This window comes from Macaca fascicularis, chromosome 4, assembly GCF_037993035.2.
Source record: "Macaca fascicularis isolate 582-1 chromosome 4, T2T-MFA8v1.1".
NCBI classification, from domain to species: domain Eukaryota; kingdom Metazoa; phylum Chordata; class Mammalia; order Primates; family Cercopithecidae; genus Macaca; species Macaca fascicularis.
The window spans coordinates 55,231,572-55,249,795 of NC_088378.1; the positions used below are offsets into that span (position 1 = coordinate 55,231,572).

Here is an 18,224-nt window from a genome sequence, read left to right on the forward strand (position 1 = left end):
GCAGAGGGAAAGCAGATAAACAGTGACGGTGAAGTGTGGTAATGCCGAGTAGAGGTATGCAGAAGGTAGCTAGGAACATGGAGGGGGCCCCCAACTCTGTCAGGGTGAGTGGGCTGGGAAAAGTTTCTGTGAGGAGATGATGATTGGAATGAGTTTTGAAGGAGGAACAGGAACTGACTAAACAGAAAATGAGGGAAAGTACATCTGTCAATGAACAACTCAACTGAATGCTATCACACAAAAGTAATTGTGGAGATGAAAAGGAGGAGACAGATTCTAGAGATCCTGATGGAGTAAACAGGATGTGTCTGCATGATTTGGAGTCCTTTCACCCATTATCATGTCCTGGCTTGCTCACTGTCCTGCAGCCCCACTGGCCTGTTAGTTCCTCAGGTACACCCAGCTCGTTTCTGACCTCTGGTCTTTGCGGTGGCAATTCCTGCTGACTAGAGTGGACCTCCTTCTTCCACAAACTCAGTTCTTTGAATGGCTGGCTCTTTTTGATGTAGGTCCCGGCCCAGTTGCCATCCCTTCTGGGGTCTGTTCTCATCGTGCTATCTCACTGTCACTCCTGTGGCCCTGCCCTCACAGTCAGCCCACCACTGAGCCTTGTGTTGGTCTTCATAGTATTATAATACCTATCACAGTGTGTTGTCTGCCTAGACTAGACGTAGGAGCACTGCTTTATTCCCTGGAACACAGGTGCTCAAAAATACTTCAGTGAATGAATATGTAGTATTATGGAACTGAGTTTAACAAGTTAGTTATACAAATGGCTTTTTGGATAGAAGTGGCACTTTCAAGTGAAGAAGGCGTCATATGGAAACATAGCTTCAGCAGAACCTATTGTTAAGGCAGGCCTGGGAAGATAATCATTGGCAGAAAGCATGTATACTCCATCAAGTGTCTAGGTTCTTAAAAAATCTAATCAAACTGTTAGGCTTCCAAACTGATGTCTTTCTAACCTGGCTGTCTTCCAAAGTGAGAAGAGTCTTGGTTAACACCCAATATCATTAGAAGGGATTCTACCAAATTCTACTTAAAGTAATAGAATAATAGAATAAAAACTATTATCTAGACCTTCTTATCATAAGGCTTACCTTTTTATTTTAAAAGAAAATAAAATATTCTTCACCTTTGTAATTCATGTTACCTAGAAATAGTTAAATCTCTAGAACTTTTAATAAAATTCCAAATGCTTACAAAAACTTTGAATTTTCATAACTTTTGCTATGTAGTGCTAAAATATTGAACTTTATTTTATCACTGTATTTATGACTAATTTTTTTAAGATGGTTATTAATATTTACTCTTCAAGTGTGAGGCATTACCATGAAAAAACATATAACCTATGAAGGTTCACGGTTTGGATGGTTCTTGCCTGGCAATCAGACAATTTTAAAGAGACAGCACATAAAATAGCACAAGTAAAATAGATTTGGCAAATGTTTATTATTATGAAAAAGAAAATTACCTTGGTGACAGGTCACTTGGCATTTCTTTCACACTGTTTCTCTTTTTGTAAATATAAGTTTAGAAAATAAGTACAGGCAGCTTACAAAGCCACGGAAGAAAGACTTATTTGCCTTCTGAGGATAAATCTACCTAGCTACCATAGTGTGAAGATTGTATAAACTGGTCACCTACCCAGGTTGATCTCCCTGGGTGCTTTGTGGACATTTTATTATGTAATGTACGCTATAATCTCTCTTCATTGTTCTGACATTAATAACACAGTTTAAAAAATAGGTTATATTTGAAAGTACACATACCAGCCATTCTTGAAATATTACATTTAGAATACCTGGCTCAAGTCTTGCACTCTAAAAATTTAACGCATATAAGTTCCCCATCGATCCCTTCATCCCTGTCCTTGGATTATTTTAATTCAGTTGTATGTTGCATCTCAAGTGTACAAGAGAGGAGATGTATTCTGTTTATTTGTTACATGTGATAAAAAGTGAAAGAAAATTAAATATACTTTCCTGAGCGTGGTCATAATAATCACAGTATGCTGAGAGGTTGAAACACTGAATGTATGAATATGGTTGTATTTAGGATAGCATTTTAAGCTCCCTAACTGCAATTTAGCTAGAGAAACATTACCCAAATCAATTAGTGCTAAAAAATAAATGATAGTAAGGTAGCAAATGAGTGGTACAACACACATTTCTACTCATTCATTCCTTTGAAACAATATTTAATTACTACCCACTATATGGCAGGTACTGTTCCAGGCAGTGTTGTGGATACAGCAATGAACAAAACACACAAAACCACTGCCCTCGTGAAGCATATGTTTTAATGAGAAAAACAGCAAAATAAATAAATTTGTGTAGTGATAATTGCTATGGAAAAAATAAAGCAAGGAAGGATATGTAAGAGTGTAGTTTTATAAAAGTATTATGTACACAAGCACATATATTGCATTGATATTTATATTTACTTATAATTTACATACCCATATGATTACCAGTCTAATTAAATTTTAGTGAAGCTGATTTACTCTTGTTTTAGATAAAAATGAATATAATTTAGTGGTTTTAATGGGTGTTTTTCCCACACACCATGAAGGGAAATTTTCACAATGGATGATAGTGACAATTTGATGATATAAACTAAGGATGTGCTGAGCCAGGCACTGCCCAATTTAAGAATTATCTGAGATTAGATACTTATCACTACATATCCATTTTATACATGTAGAAGCTAGGAACAGATAGCGTGAGCAACGTGCCTAAGATCATACAGAAATTGAGCCAGAGCTAAGATTTAAATGCAGGTGATTTAGTTCCAGAACTAGCACTTTTAACCATTAGATATTATTACATACGACTTACAGAAGATGTGAAGACTAAAAATTCTATAGATGGAAAAGAAGGAAGCAACATAATGAATAATGGGTGAGGAGGAAGATAGATACACTGGCCTTAGATTAAGCATTTAAAAACTAAGAAATCATAAATGGAGATATGTAAGAAAATAATATACAGAAAATTTAATTCATCTGTATAATGTACCATAAATAACTTCACCAATAAATGGAAAGACAAGTCAAATGCGTGGAAATACACTCAGACCATAATATATGAAAAAAAAGCATATATTAATAGTTTTTAAAAATGAGTCTAGAGAAATAATTTAGGTTTAATAATGACTAATAAGGAGAATGGGAAAATTAGTTATAACAGTTATTGTGCTAATTACAGTTATCAGGCTGGCAACTGATGAATGTGTGTATGGGAGCTATGGTTTGAGAATGCATCAGCCAAGGTTCTGGAAGAAATTAAGGCATACAGGAAATGATTTGAGTGACTTCACAGTTCTCTCAAAAGTGATTTGTATTGAGTACAATTCTTGATGCGTTCTTGAGAATTTAATCTATTACATACAATGGATGCCTCAAGGTATTAAGATTCTCTGTTGGAACTTCTATTGAGAAGGCCTGGTTAGGATTGGAAGTCAAAGCAGTACATTTAAGAGCCTTTAATCAGCAGAAACACAGAGAGAATTTTATGAAAATTTTACTTAGGAGATAAAACAAAGTTTTAGGGAGGTATAAAAGTTAAATGTAGTCAATGTTTATTTTTATTGTAGGTTAATTTTTAGTAATTCACTTGAGTCTTACCTAATCTCATTAAAAATTCCACGAGATAATTCAATTATAGGATGTGTAAAAATGTTAGAATTTAAGATTTTCTTATTTCACTAAATTGAAAAATTACGATATAGCAAGAAAATTACCTTTACTATGCCATTAATAATCTTAATATGTATTTTATTTCCAGGGAGCCTTTTATTATTTTATCAGGAGGTTTGTCATATGATACTGTAGGAAGAAGACCTTGCTTAACAGTGATGCATGGGAAAAGCACTGCTGTGCTAGAAATGGACTATTCAATTGTGGATTTTCTAACGTTATGTGAAACACCATACCCAAATGGTAAGCTTTGCAACTTTAGAGCTCATTCTCTATAGAGAGCTGATATTTAAAAAAAAAAAAAAAAAAAAAAAAAAACCTATGTTGTTTAGATAAAACTAGTCATCCTATTGTGCTAATTCTTCTGGAGAAGAGCTACTGCATTCATAATGTACAAATTTTATTTCAGAAGTTTGTTTAATAAACTTAATCTGTTTTGGAGAATAAAAAAACGCTATTCATATTAAAAAACATTTTAAAATTCTGTTAAGATAGTAATGCATTAGTAAGGATTCTCCATAGAAGCAGACACTAATAGGCGAGAGACTGATTGATTGATTGATTGATCGATTGATTGATTTATTGATTTTAAGAAATTGGCTCACACTATTGTGGGGACTGGCTAGTCTGAAACCTGTAGAGCAGGCTAGCAGGCTGGAAATTCAGGAAAGTTTTCATGTTGCAGTCTTGAGTCTGAAATCTATAGATTGAAATTTCAGACATGGTTTCTATGTTGCAATCTTGAGGCACAACTGCCTTTTTTTCAGGAAACCTCAATTTGTGCTTTTAAGACCTTAATCTGACTGGATGAGGGCAGTTCGTTCAGAGGATAATTTGCTTGACTCAGAATCTACTGATTTAAATGCTAATCACAGCTAAATATATAAATATATATATATATTTTTTTTCACAGCAATATCTAGACTGGTATTTGACTAAACAGCTGGGGGCACCATATTATAGACACGTTGACACATAAAATTAACCATCACAGCTAGCGCATATAATTCAAGAAGAATTTAAATCTGGACCTTTTTTTTACTTCAGTTGAAAGTCATTGAGGTGTAAAGATGTAATGTATTTTACAGTTCACAGGCACATATGAAACGTCTAAGAAAGATATTATAGCATTATAGTAGAACTCTTTTGGGTTCCTGTGAGATTAAATAATGATATTTGTTCTTATGTGTATTCAGATTTACATTTTAGTTTTGTTGTCCATGTCCAGCTTTGAAATTTGCAATGCCATAGAAATTTCTATCTTACTCATTTTTACAAAAGTAAAATAATTTTGAAAGGGTCATTAAATAGATTATCTCATAAAACTTACTAGTCTTAAATAACATACATGAAGTATCATAGGATCAGAATGTTAAATACTCAAGAGAATGAAACTAAATTAAATCAAGCAAGAAATATTTATCTAATTTGCTGTCCACTGGCATTTTTAAAACTATAATTCATGCATTGTTGTCCAATTCCAGATTTTCAAGAACCATATGCTGTGGTTGTTCTTCTAGAAAAGGATTTAGTACTTATAGACCTTGCACAAAATGGGTAAGAAATAAAATTTGGTGAGCGATTCTATCAGTATGTGGTTGAAAAAAGACGCTTTTTATCATAGCATTAGCTATTTCATTTCTTTGAAAACTCTACATTTATATCCATAACCTTGACCTCTTGAGAGCTCCAAACTCATATGTGTACTTACTCAAATTTCTCTATTTTGTTGAATCTCATAAAATTTTCATTTTTAGGTAAAAATTTGTTGTATTTCTGAAATTTCATGTGATTCAACCTGACACTTAAGATATCCTAGGGCCACACAAAATCAGCCTGTGAAAATTAATCCCATCGCTATTTACCTCCAAAATAAGCTATTTTAGTCTTTCTACCTCTCTCACTCTACTCACTCTCAATTGCAATGTTTTTGCATGCTTTTGCCAGATTGATTTTACACACAGCTCCAATCTTGTACTGTCCTCTTTAAACCGTGGTTCAGTATTGTTTTTTGATTTAAAAACACCTTGCTACTGCAAATGTTATGAATTCAGGGTTTCTTTCCAACCTGATCTCCCACTGTCTTCTCACAAGTGTCTTATTCCTTACGAAGACAGAACTATGTGTTCAACAGACATCACATTTCCATGTCTTCTGTGTAATTCCCAATACCCGCTAGTTGTTTCACTGCCATTAAAAATCTACATAACTTTCAGAGTCAACCTTCTTATCAGCCTTTTCCTATGCTCTGTTTACCAGATGTATTATATCTGGTCCGTAACTTCCCACCATAGGTTCTTTGTAACTTTTCATGGTATTTGCCATATTCTGCTTTTTGGATCGTAGATGATAATGTTTACTTACAAATTATTTGAATGGAAACACATTATATATATTTTTTTATCTGTGGAGAAATAATCATTAAGTATGGTTTTAATTGAGTTTACCCATTCAGTATTTCAGTGTTTCTCAATCATGGGTGATATTTGCATCCCCCGCCCCCGGCCCTGCCCTCCTCCCGCTCAGAGAATACATGGTGATGTCTGTGGAAACCTTTTCAGTGTGTTCGAGGGTGTTGCTACTGGCATCTAGTGGGTAGAAGACAGAGATACTGCAAAATATCCACAGTGCAAAGGACAGTTCCCCACAGTAAAACATTATCTGGTCCAAAATGTGAATAGTACTGAGGTTGGACGACCCTGAAGTAGGTGAACAGTATCATTTACCTGATGTTTAGGCAGTTCTAAATTTACTTTAGTTTTGTACCTGCTACTTGTACTAATCAATTGTGAGGGGTCTTTTCAAAATAACAAGATAATTTGAAAATATTATTTCTATATAATAGTCCTAGAATAACTTATTCTTAATATGATTTTCTTTTATTTTTTTCCCTTAGGCAAGTTTTTCAAATAATTGAGACTTTTCACATGTGGTCTGTACTGAGATACATTTAAGTCAAAGAAAATACTATGCAAGTAACCTGTGACTAGGCATTTTATTTAGCAAAAGTATCAGTTAAATGTATGGTAATAATGGAATCACTGAGCTAAGGAAATAATCTGTGTTATAAAGAGAAGAAAGTTGCTTGCCATTTTGTCCTTTTATGAATGCATGTTGTTTGTGTTTGGTCCTGGAGGTGGGAGTGGTGATAGTTGGGTTCATTTTGCAGTCTATAAAGGACTTTTTGGAAATTTCTCTCTTCTGTTTTAAAAAATTGTCAGTAGTAGACTGATCTGATTTCTGCAAATTAACCACTTTGCCCTTTTTAAATTTTTTAGCCAGTTGCTGGTTTTCCAGACTATTCTCATTCTAAGGACTTTAAATGAGAAAAGAAACATCATTTTATATTTAGATAGGATTCTACTTTACCTTCATGATTTTCAAAAGCATATTTTGCTTCATTTAATAAAAAAACTTCATCTCTAGAAAACATTTAAGGTAGAATTTTAATATAGATTATTAACAAAACAAAATATTCTGAATTAAATATTGGACTAGGTATCATATTTATGGAGAGAAAAATAATTGAAAATTTGTTAGCTCTGCTGACATAAGGATGAGGTATGTGTTATTCCACCATTTGCTAGCAGGCATGCCTTTGACACATTATTCTCTGTAAGCCTTTGTTCTTCAGTAAAATGCCTACATCATAAGTCTGTTGCGAGAAGTAAATGAGATATAGATATTTAAAGCACTTAGTGTAGTGTATGGCATATGGTATGTAGTTGCAACTAGAGTCTTTGTTTACTATTCTAATTGAGCAACTTTCATTATAAAAGACTTCCATTTTTAAATATATTTACAAAAATTAAATCAATTTAATCTCTGATAGTATGTACATTTTTAAAAGTTTTTATTGTTGTATTAATCGTATGGTATAATTCATTAAATTAATAAATACTTTTCTTTTTCCTGTTGTTAAAGATATCCTATATTTGAAAATCCCTACCCTTTGAGTATACATGAGTCCCCTGTTACATGTTGCGAATATTTTGCTGATTGTCCTGTGGACCTTATTCCTGCACTTTATTCTGTTGGAGCTAGACAGAAACGTCAAGGTTACAGCAAAAAGGTATTGAACATGAGCTTCAGTATGTAGTGTTATATTTCGTATTTATTCTATATTTATCACCTTGTAGTATTTGATAACATTGATACCTTTTCTATAAAAAATATATTAAAAATTATTTTTGTGAGCAAAATATGTTTTTCACTGGATTATTTATACACACCTGCACACACACACACACGTATGAAGGTATATAGTATGCTTGCAAGTTGCTTTATACAGTGATCTTTTTTTATAGGAATGGCCCATCAATGGAGGTAATTGGGGCTTGGGTGCTCAAAGTTACCCAGAAATAATTATTACAGGGTAAGTAAAAGTCTGTCTTCACCAAGTAAATCTTTAATAGCTAAATATAATTAAGACTGCATGAAATTTAACTTATTGGGCAGGTAGAGTTTTCCTTTATGTTGTAATATAGTAAGAAATAAGTTATTCTTAAGAACCTGCCAGTTTACCCTGATTTTTTTTTTTTTTTTTTTTTTTACCTTTTTACTCATTTTGGTGACTTTTTAATAGCAGTATCCATTTAAAGAAGGAAAAACTAATTTTATTCATCACATTCTTAACATTGCTTTTCTTAGGCATGCTGATGGTTCAGTTAAATTCTGGGATGCTTCTGCAAGTAAGTATTTTTAATATTCATTATTTGTTACATGTTACACAATCACTGCTTTTATACATCCTGTTTTATAATAATTGCATAACCAATAATTTGAAATTTAGAGGTTATAAATTTAATGCTTGATTTATTAAATACATGAGTTTAAAATTTTTAATAAAGATAGTCTTAGTAAATCAAGAATAATGTGCAACACAAGTATTCAATTTTTTTTTCTTTTTTCAAAATTTCTTCAAACTCTCTTCCTAAGTCAGAGTTAGGGGAAGTGGGAATGTGTTCCAAATCAACAGAAATTTCTGGAACACTTTTAATGCCTGACTCTATACTTGTATCACCAGGGTTCATGTTGTGTTTGTGAAATAAATCTGGTGGTTACATAGTAGCAAAAAAGGAAATAATGCCTTTAATGATTAATGTTTGCAAAACACACATGGCAAGCCTTCAGGTGGAATCCAGTTAACTCAGGATATGTTGTGTTTCCTCATGTAGGAATGTTTAATTATATTGGTACTGTATCTTTTTTAGAGAATATATATAGAAAATCACTTTAGGAAGCAAACCATATTGTTTATTATTTTCAAGTATTTACACACTGTTTTTCCAAAATGTTTTTATTACTCATTTTTTTAAGGTTACCTAAAATCCATTGTGATAATAGATTTTTCTTCATGAATACAATGAGCATACCCTTGTTTGGTCAATGAGTACAAAGAATATATTATCTAAATGTAAAATAGACTAACGTAGATTGGGAAATGAAAATATGGTGTAGATAAATACAGACCATTTTCCATACATAGTATGAGTGATTAAATGTTACCTTATGTTTGATCTTTTTGTGTTAAAATGTTTAACATATATTATCTTTTTTCCAGTAACCCTACAAGTATTATATAAACTAAAGACATCTAAAGTATTTGAAAAGTCAAGAAATAAAGATGACAGGCCAAACACAGACATTGTAGATGAAGATCCATATGCCATTCAGATCATCTCCTGGTGTCCAGAAAGTAGAATGCTGTGCATAGCTGGAGTTTCAGCTCATGTCATTATTTATAGATTCAGCAAGCAGGAAGTAATCACAGAAGTCATTCCGGTAATAATGTCTTAGTTATTTTCATGGTCAAGTGTCTGACATTTTTTAATTTGTAGATGATTTGGAAGACTTTTTTTTTTTTTTTTTTTTTTTTTTTTTTTTGAGACAGAGTCTCGCTCTGTCGCCCAGACTGGAGTGCAGTGGCGCGATCTCAGCTCACTGCAACCTCCGCCTCCCGGGTTCATGCCATTCTCCTGCCTCAGCCTCCCGAGTAGCTGGGACTACAGGCGCCCACCACCTCACCCGGCTAGTTTTTTTGTATTTTTAGTAGAGACAGGGTTTCACCCTGTTAGCCAGGATGGTCTCGATCTCCTGACCTCGTGATCCACCCGTCTCGGCCTCCCAAAGTGCTGGGATTACAGGCTTGAGCCACCGCGCCTGGCCGATTTGGAAGACTTTTTGCAGTCAGTTTTGTACAGAACTTTTGAAAACACCTTAGTATTTACATTATTATCTCTCTTTTGTAAAAAATAGCATTATTGCATATATTTTCACTGATTATTTAAATCCTTAAGTATAGTGTATGTTTCCTTTAAGGAAAGCTAATACGAATATGAGTATACTCTAATTTGATATTAACACAAGTATCATAAATTCTAAAATCATAATGCACGTTTGTGTGTGTACTCCGAGTCAAGAACATTTTCTTTCTTGCTAAATCCTTACTTTTTGAAATCTTGCTAAATTTTTGCCTTTAAAAATCTTCTTGCCACTGAAGTTTATGTGTGTGCATATAAATTGTAATAAAAAGAGCAATAATTATTAGGAGTAAGTAAACTACCTTACTTTTACAACAGATGCTCGAAGTTCGATTATTGTATGAGATAAATGATGTGGAAACTCCAGAGGGTGAGCAGCCCCCACCTTTGCCAACACCCGTGGGAGGGTCCAACCCTCAGCCCATTCCTCCTCAATCTCATCCGTCTACCAGTAGCAGTTCATCTGATGGGCTTCGTGATAATGTACCTTGTTTAAAGTGAGTTATAAAAAACTACAGAGGAGTTTTGGATATTATCTTTTAATTTATATAAATTGTAAGCATTAGTAGAGCTATGGTAACATTTTCTTTTGATGGAGCAAAATGGCATAAGAATAGTTCTTCCTGTGTTTTGCTATGGTTAGTCCAACTCATTTTTCTATGACATCAAGAGGAATATGATTGCATCCTTAAATTATTAACGTTTAATCTCGAAACAGTCTCGTAAAGCAGCAAGGATCTAACTTCTATTTATCACTCAGTCTTCTAAACCCATCAGTGTTTTTAGTCTTGATTTATATGTAGCTTGGATTTATGTTCTGACTGCTTTCTATGACTGAAAATTGTTTTTTTAAGTCTTTAAAGACTCAGTTGTTTTCTAATCATTGTCTTACCTTTTTCTGAATCTTCACTAGCACCACTGTATCTTTTTTAAAACCTTTTATTGTTGCATCCTAAATTTAAATACATCTTACTTTATACAGGGATAAATTGGATAAAGTTTTATTTTTTCTGTCCAATTTTTGTTACTGAGTGGTTAAAATGTTTAAATGATATAGGCAGAGAAATAAAACAATGAGTAAGGAATTAAAATCATTGAAAACTTACACGAAGACTATGTGATTAATAGTGTATTTACGAAGAATTCAATTAGGATAATGACGGAAAGGTGGTTCAGGTAGCACTCAGAGAGATTCAGTAGATTGGTGGAGGACAAAAGCCAGAGTGTACTAGGTTCAAGGTAGAGAGGGTGGTAAGTAAGAGAAATAATTTGCATGTATTAAAAGGACCAGGCTTTGTACTGTTTTACTTTAATCTACTTGAGTCTCTTCTACTGGTGGATAGTTGAATAATTGCTGGGAAGAATGTCTGTGTAATGAATAATGCACTCACACCAAAGATAAAATGGATAGATTTTTTTATATTGCAGTCATTTTAAAACTACAGATTTTTAGAAAATTATTTATATGTTTACGAAAATTTAAGGTTATGTATTCTAAGCCAGTGGCTCTCATTTGTGTATGATTTTGCTCCCTAGGGGACATTTGGAGACATTTTTAGTAGACACAACAGGAGGAAGGGAGATGCTATTGACATTTAGTGGGTAGAGGTGAGGGATGATGTTAAATATTCTACAATGGACAAGGCAGTGCACACAACAAAGAATTACCCAGCTCCAAACATCAGTAGTGCCAAGGATAAGAACCTCTGATCCAAACAGTATATACCCATTGAGGTTAAGCAGCTACATTTCTCAGAAAGGTATCAAGTTTTTCTTTCTCTCCTCCCTCTCTGTCTCATACATGTACTAAAATATACACACTTATAACTGTAGTTCTAGCACATGTTTAACTAGAATGAGACTTGAGAATACAGAATTCTACACTTTTCCCCTCTATTACTTCTTCAGTACTACTTTACACTTAAAATTGTAAATGTTCCGTTAATGCCCTTGTTTCTGATTTTAATGTTTTTTTCCAAGCCCTTTGTTAAATTTAATTTTTATAACATACATAGTACAATTTGTCTTTGGGGCATTTTTTGGCAACATTTCTATACTTCTGAAGCAGTGTTTTCAACTACTGAAGTGACATTTTAACAAAATAACAATTACATCTAAATATACGTTATCTTCAACAGAATTAGAATAATTTATTTAATTTGTACTTCATAATTTCTTAGGCCTCCAAGTGTTCTTAGGCTTGTGGCCAGAGATCCAGCACTATAAAACATTAAATTCTTTTCCTACCTGAAGAAAAAACACCATCAATGCACTGCTTTCTCATGACAAGATAGGTCAGAGGAAGTACCACTGACAGGAGAAGCAGTACTGTTTGGACCAGAGTGACAAGACCTCTTACCTTGGCTTTCTAGGTTAAAGTTAAAGGCAGGCATAATAGGTGAGTCAAGTCTTTGTCCTCTGTTCTTAGAAAGGCCTTTTTTCTAGTTTTTTTACTGTCTGAAGGAGCAAGGATAATAGTTAAGGCAGCAACCAGCAGCAACTGTGAAAACCAGCAAACCAAAATGCAGAGTTCAGTAGTACCCAAATCCATTTTAAAGGTAATAGTGACTTAGTTCTGCAATTATGAGTTTTCTTTATTTTTCATGGACCTGAGATTATGCTATGGCCATCTTTCTTGTTTGGGAGGACTTTTCATACTTGTGCTGGAATGTCATGGCACACTATTAATCTTTTGTAATTATTTAATAGAATGTCACTTCATATAGGAATTCGTTTTAAGCTGATGGTTAGTCCCAGCAGCCAGAGAGGCTCATTAGCTAATCCATTAATGATTTATGTGAGGAGAGTCCTTTCTGTTGTTGGCATTAAGTGTTATCTTTTGTGTATGGATACACTTTGCCAATCCTAGGATATACCACAATAACATCTTAACAGTTTGTTCTGAATCCTAAAATAACTAATGACTGTGATTTGATGATTTTTTTTTTCCTTTTGAATATTATTGTGGAACTCTAGGTATTTTTTATAGGCAATTTGTTTTAACTTACTGAATTTTATCAACTTAACACGATTTTTTCACAGTTTTCTAGAGGGAGCTTCTTTGTTGGTGTTTGTGTCTTCTTAACACCACCTCAGAACTTTTGTGACCATCCTTAATTTCTGTCAAGATGTTCTAGACTTGCTTTAAATACTTCTTGCCCTCACAGGATAACAGACCAAAATGTGATCTTTAGAAATGTTTGTAACATTATTTTTAATAAGCACTGTATTGTTACAGTAGACCACCCAGTGACAAGAGCTAAAAAAAAGCGGGGGGGGTGGGGGATTGTTTTTTAAAAACAGTCATTAAAACTCTTTTATTTTTCATTGAGTTTTTACATTACTATATAATGTAAATAAACAACTTTAAATCTCTTACCCAAATCACTCTTCTCCTATAATTTGATTAGCCTGGAATTATTCCATTTAATATTATTTATCTGTTAACAAAAGTAAGTCCAAAATTGCAGTATTGAAATTACCACTAATATTAAAACACTAGATGAATAGTAAAATATAACATGACAGCTGCCTTTAGACCTTTGAGCATATGACAAGTGATGTATAAGGCAATTACATTGTTTTGAGTTACTTTAATAATTTTTCTTCTATTTTGGTTTTTTGTGCACAAATAAAACTTTATAACAACTAACCTCATGTATAATAAAACTTTATAAATTCATTTTATCTTGAGACTGTTAATGTTTTAAGGGACAGTTCTTTTTGGAAGTAGCATTTGTTATCAGATAGAGGTAAACTGCCCTGTCAGTATGTTTTGTGAAATGGATGGAACTTTGAAGCAGTTCAGACTTTAAAGACACACATAGGAGATTCAGCCAGAGTCCTGTCACCTGTAATTGCTTATTAGAGTCTACGAAGGAGCTCAGTAATTATACTTCTCTTTACCTATCTGGATTCATCTTTTTTTTTTTTTTTTTTTTTAAGAGACAGGGTGTCACTCTGTTGCCCACGCTGGAGTACAGTAGCGTGATCACAGCTCACTTCAGCCACGACCTCCTGGGCTCAATCGGTCCTCCCAACTCAGCCTCCCATGTAGCTGGGACTACAAGCACACACCACCATGCCCAACTAAGTTTGTGTTTTTTTTGTAGAGATGGGGTTTCAGCATGTTACCCAGGCTGCCTGCCTCGGCCTCCCAAAGTGTAATCTGCCTGCCTCAGCCTTGGAGGTAATCTGCCTGCCTCGGCCTCCCAAAGTGCTGGGATTATAGATGTTAGCCACTGTGTCTGGCCCCCATCTGTATTCTTAACACATTAAGAAATAAAATAATTTCAGATGGTGACTAAAAATATCACCTTAATTATTGATAAAGGTAAAAGATGCCAACTAGCACAAGAGCCAGGTAGTTTTCCTGGTACTGACTGACCTGTATACAAAGATAGCCTTATCCTCCCCGCCATGGCAGTATTAAGAACACTGCTTTTGCAGGAGCAGAAAAGAAAATGCACCCCCTGGGCAGACTTGCTCCCAAATGAACACAGATTGAGGGGGAAATGAGAGGGCTTCATTAATTATTTCCATATTTACCAGCTACATAGGGACTCTACCATTCCTGGGATACAGTTAGAAAGAGGGTAGAGAGAAGCCCAGGAGTTCCGCTGACACTCAAGAAGATACACAAGATGTGGAGAAGCGGTCCTGATAATTTGACTGTGTGTGTGTATATGTGTGTGTGTGTGTGTGCATGTGTGCACATGTGCCTGATTTTTGTTTTTGGCGGCGGTAGGGGGCGGTTTTGCTGGTCACACGAATACAAATCATTACTAACTTTAATAGATAATGTTATATATTGTTACATCAAGTTATACGTTTAAATTACAACATTACTTAAAATTTTAAATATTGATTTTTAAAATTAGAAATATAAACAAATCATACTAGAAAAATCATAAAATAATGGCTCTATTGATACAGTTACGGTTATTTTGATCCTTTTTCTGGATTTTAGAGAAAACTCAAGAACAGGAACGCGTGGGAAGATTGTAAATGTAGGGATTGCGTGATAACTATTTCCTTTTCTTCAGCCGTTATCTTAAAATTAATTCATTGGTAGTAATAATTCTCTAGTATTACATTACTAAAGGACCAATTTTTGGAGACAGAGTCATGAGAGGGAAAATTAGTCTTTTAGTAGAATATTGTATAAGCTAGTGAAAGATACAAAGTACAAGTTTTGGACATTTTTGTCTAAAATCTGTATAAGTGATTTTTTAAAAATCACAAACAAGTTATACCTCATTTTTTTCTTTTAATTGTCTTCAAATAAATGTGGGTATGTATTAATTTCACATTGTTTTAGTCCACGGTCCTGAAGGCCAGTTTCTTAAAGTGAGAAGTATAACAAAAATTGATGTTAAAATATAATTAATATTGAGGCTTTTTTTATACAAAATGCCTTTGTACAAAATTGGTTTATTTGAAGAAACATTTTAAAAGCAGCTGTTTAAGACCAAGGAGGGGGATTCATTGAGACCAGGAGTTCAAGACCAGTCTGGATAACATAGTAAGACACTATCTCTACAACAAAGTTTTTTAAAAATTAGCCATCATGGCACCATCACCTGTAGGCTGAGGTGGGAGGATTGCCTGAGCCCAGGAGTTCAAGGCCACAGTGAGCTATGATCATGCCACTGCACTCAAGCCAGGGTGACAGAGTGAGATTCTGCCTCTTAAAAAAAAGAAAGGTAAAAAAGAAAAGGCAACTGTTTGACTTGTTTCTTTTAGCAATTAAATTTTATGTTTTTGAAGCGTTTTTATTGTCCCTTTGCAAGGTACTTGCTCAAACCATCATTTTGAAACTGTGAGCCTCTACCATCACTTTAACATTTAAAATACATTTGTACAAATTATGCAGCTTTTTATAAAACTTTTTCCTTAAAAAGCAAACAAATTAACTTGAATATATTAAAAACATTAAAATGATAACATAACCATTTAGAATAAAACATAGTACCGTCTTCCCATTTCATATTTTTAAAATGTAACTTACCTGCTTTCATTTCTTGGCTTAGGTTTTTCATCCTTTACCATTTTGCATCATGTTTGGCTGCCTTTTTATTTCTACTTAAGAACATTTTTTGTTTCCTTATACTAATTAAAGTAAGAATTCTATGAGTTCTGTGTGTCCTAGTCACTTAAATCTTCAATGTGCCCATATATGCACTTCTAGAATTATCCCTGGGATGCCTGGTTCTGCTCTTGAGAATTTGTTATGCACATTTAATATGCCAGAGGGAGGGAGGACACTTCCTTGACCCTTACCTTCTATACCTAATTCATAGAAAGAGAAGATAGACCACTCAGACCCTTCAGTCTACTCCTGTGTTAAGGCTGACTCTGGGAAGAAATGAAATGCCTCAGTTGTTATTCTGTCACTTGAGATGGAGAGCTATAGCTGATTAGTGGGTATTTCCCTGAGAATAATTTAGAAATTTTGCCTCAGCCAGTCTACAGTTCTGAATGCATTGCCTTGCAAACCTTGACCAGCCAGAAGTGAACTATAGCTCAATTCGTGTAAGCAGTGCCCTGAGTGATTCACATTTACCCTGAAGTCTGAACAACTTTTGCTGTTTCCTAGCATGTATGTCATCAAAACATCAGGTGCCATGGTCTTCCTCATTAGAAATACCAACTGAATGATTCAGAAGGGTTCTTACCTCTGAGTTTGGTGGCAGGAAATTCAACATTGAGTAGTCTTCCTGCTTTCACACACTGTCATTTCAAGGCAGAAGCCTTAAGAATTGCTGAAGTAACCAGGCTTTGCATGTGTTTTGCTGTAGGAATTACTAGGCAAAGAGTTTGTGCAATCAAAAATGTTTTTAACTTAAAGTCCTAGTAGAGTTTTTTTACAATAAAAGCAGTCACACAAAAATAAAATTGTTCACGTTTTTAAAAAATGTGTCTTTCAAGTACAGTTGAAGTTTTCTGGAACAAGTATAGCAGGTATTGTTTCAGAAGCTCTCAGACTCTTTTAAGCCCCTCTTTAACTCTTCATTTCTAAAATCCTAATGACAAGTGTAGTTCAGCATGGACTTAACTATTCATGAGGTTTGGGAATAGATTTGACTACCTGCTGATTAGTTTCACTAGTAGTTCTCTACCATCATCTCAAACTTAACCCCATAGTCTTCTAAAACTACCTCTTTATTCCTCCCTCCCTCCCTTCTGTCTGATTGTAGATTCTCTGTGTCTTCTTTTCTTCCTCTACCCTACCTCTACTCAACCTCCAACTCATTCATTCATTCAGTAAATATTGAGTACCTCCTTTGTGCCAGTGTTATAAGTATTAATAGCTGCAAGGTTTCTGCCTTCCTGAAATGTAAAGCCTAGTTTATTCTTACTCCATTAATGTGTTTCAATCTGCCTTTTTCTTGTTTCACATCAGAATCACAGGAACTTCCCAATTGGTGTCCCTATTCTACTTCATCTTACCTATATTCACCAAATTAATCTTCCCCAAATATTTCTTATCAACCTTCATTGGCTTTTAATTCTTTTTTTTTCTTTTTCTTTTTTTTTTGTTTTTTTGAGACAGAGATCTCGCTCTGTTGCCCAGGCTGGAGTACAGTGGTGCGATCTCAGCCCACTGCAACCTCCGCCTCCCAGGTTCAGGCGATTCTTCTGCCTCAGCCTTCTGAGTAGCTAGGACTACAGGCGCTCGCCACCACACCTGGGTAATTTTTGTATTTTTAGTAGAGATGGGGTTTTGCCATGTTGGCCAGGCTGGTCTCAAACTCTTGACTTTAAGTGATCCGCCCACCTCAGCCTCCCAAAGTGCTCTGATTATAGGTGTGAGCCACTCACTGCACCTGGCCTGTCTTTTAATTCTTTAATAACGAAAATATATTACCTTTGTCTAATGTGACCATCTACAAAGCACTTTTCATAGGCGTTCAGAGTTTCCTCATATTGTGACTAGGTAGTAATAGTCCCGCTTTCTAGGTGAAAAGACAGCTGGTGAGTAACAGAATCAGTACTCAAAGTCCAGCTTGCTAAGAGTTCTTTCTACCAACATCAAACCTTTGTGGACAGGACTTGAAGACCCTCTAAAGTCTGGCCCTGGCCTGTATTGCTATCTTCTCATTTTTACTACACACTCCTACCACTGTAGCCAAACTTAACACTTACCAATCCTTGAACTTGGGTTTTCTGTCTGCGAATATTCTGCAAGAGCATTTTTTGTAGCATTATTCAGTAATTATTTAAAAAGAGTCTCTGTGATCAAAAATACTGTCACCTCA

The 18,224-nt window shown here is 34.5% G+C and overlaps 1 protein-coding gene across 5 annotated transcripts in view; it reads left to right on the forward strand.

Annotated features, from left to right (window-relative positions):
- The window catches only part of STXBP5 (syntaxin binding protein 5), a 191,741-nt gene that overhangs the window by 107,920 nt on the left and 65,597 nt on the right, over positions 1-18,224 (forward strand). For all 5 annotated transcript variants that reach the window (XR_012433518.1, XR_012433519.1, XM_005552078.5 and 2 more), the window contains exons 10-16: positions 3,789-3,943; positions 5,185-5,257; positions 7,625-7,772; positions 8,008-8,075; positions 8,351-8,391; positions 9,264-9,484; positions 10,282-10,460. Coding sequence is in view for 3 of the 5 variants with exons in the window: in XM_005552078.5 (XP_005552135.1) it covers positions 3,789-3,943; positions 5,185-5,257; positions 7,625-7,772; positions 8,008-8,075; positions 8,351-8,391; positions 9,264-9,484; positions 10,282-10,460 (885 nt within the window). In the remaining 2 variants the exon portion in view is untranslated. The remainder of the gene's footprint in view (positions 1-3,788; positions 3,944-5,184; positions 5,258-7,624; positions 7,773-8,007; positions 8,076-8,350; positions 8,392-9,263; positions 9,485-10,281; positions 10,461-18,224) is intronic.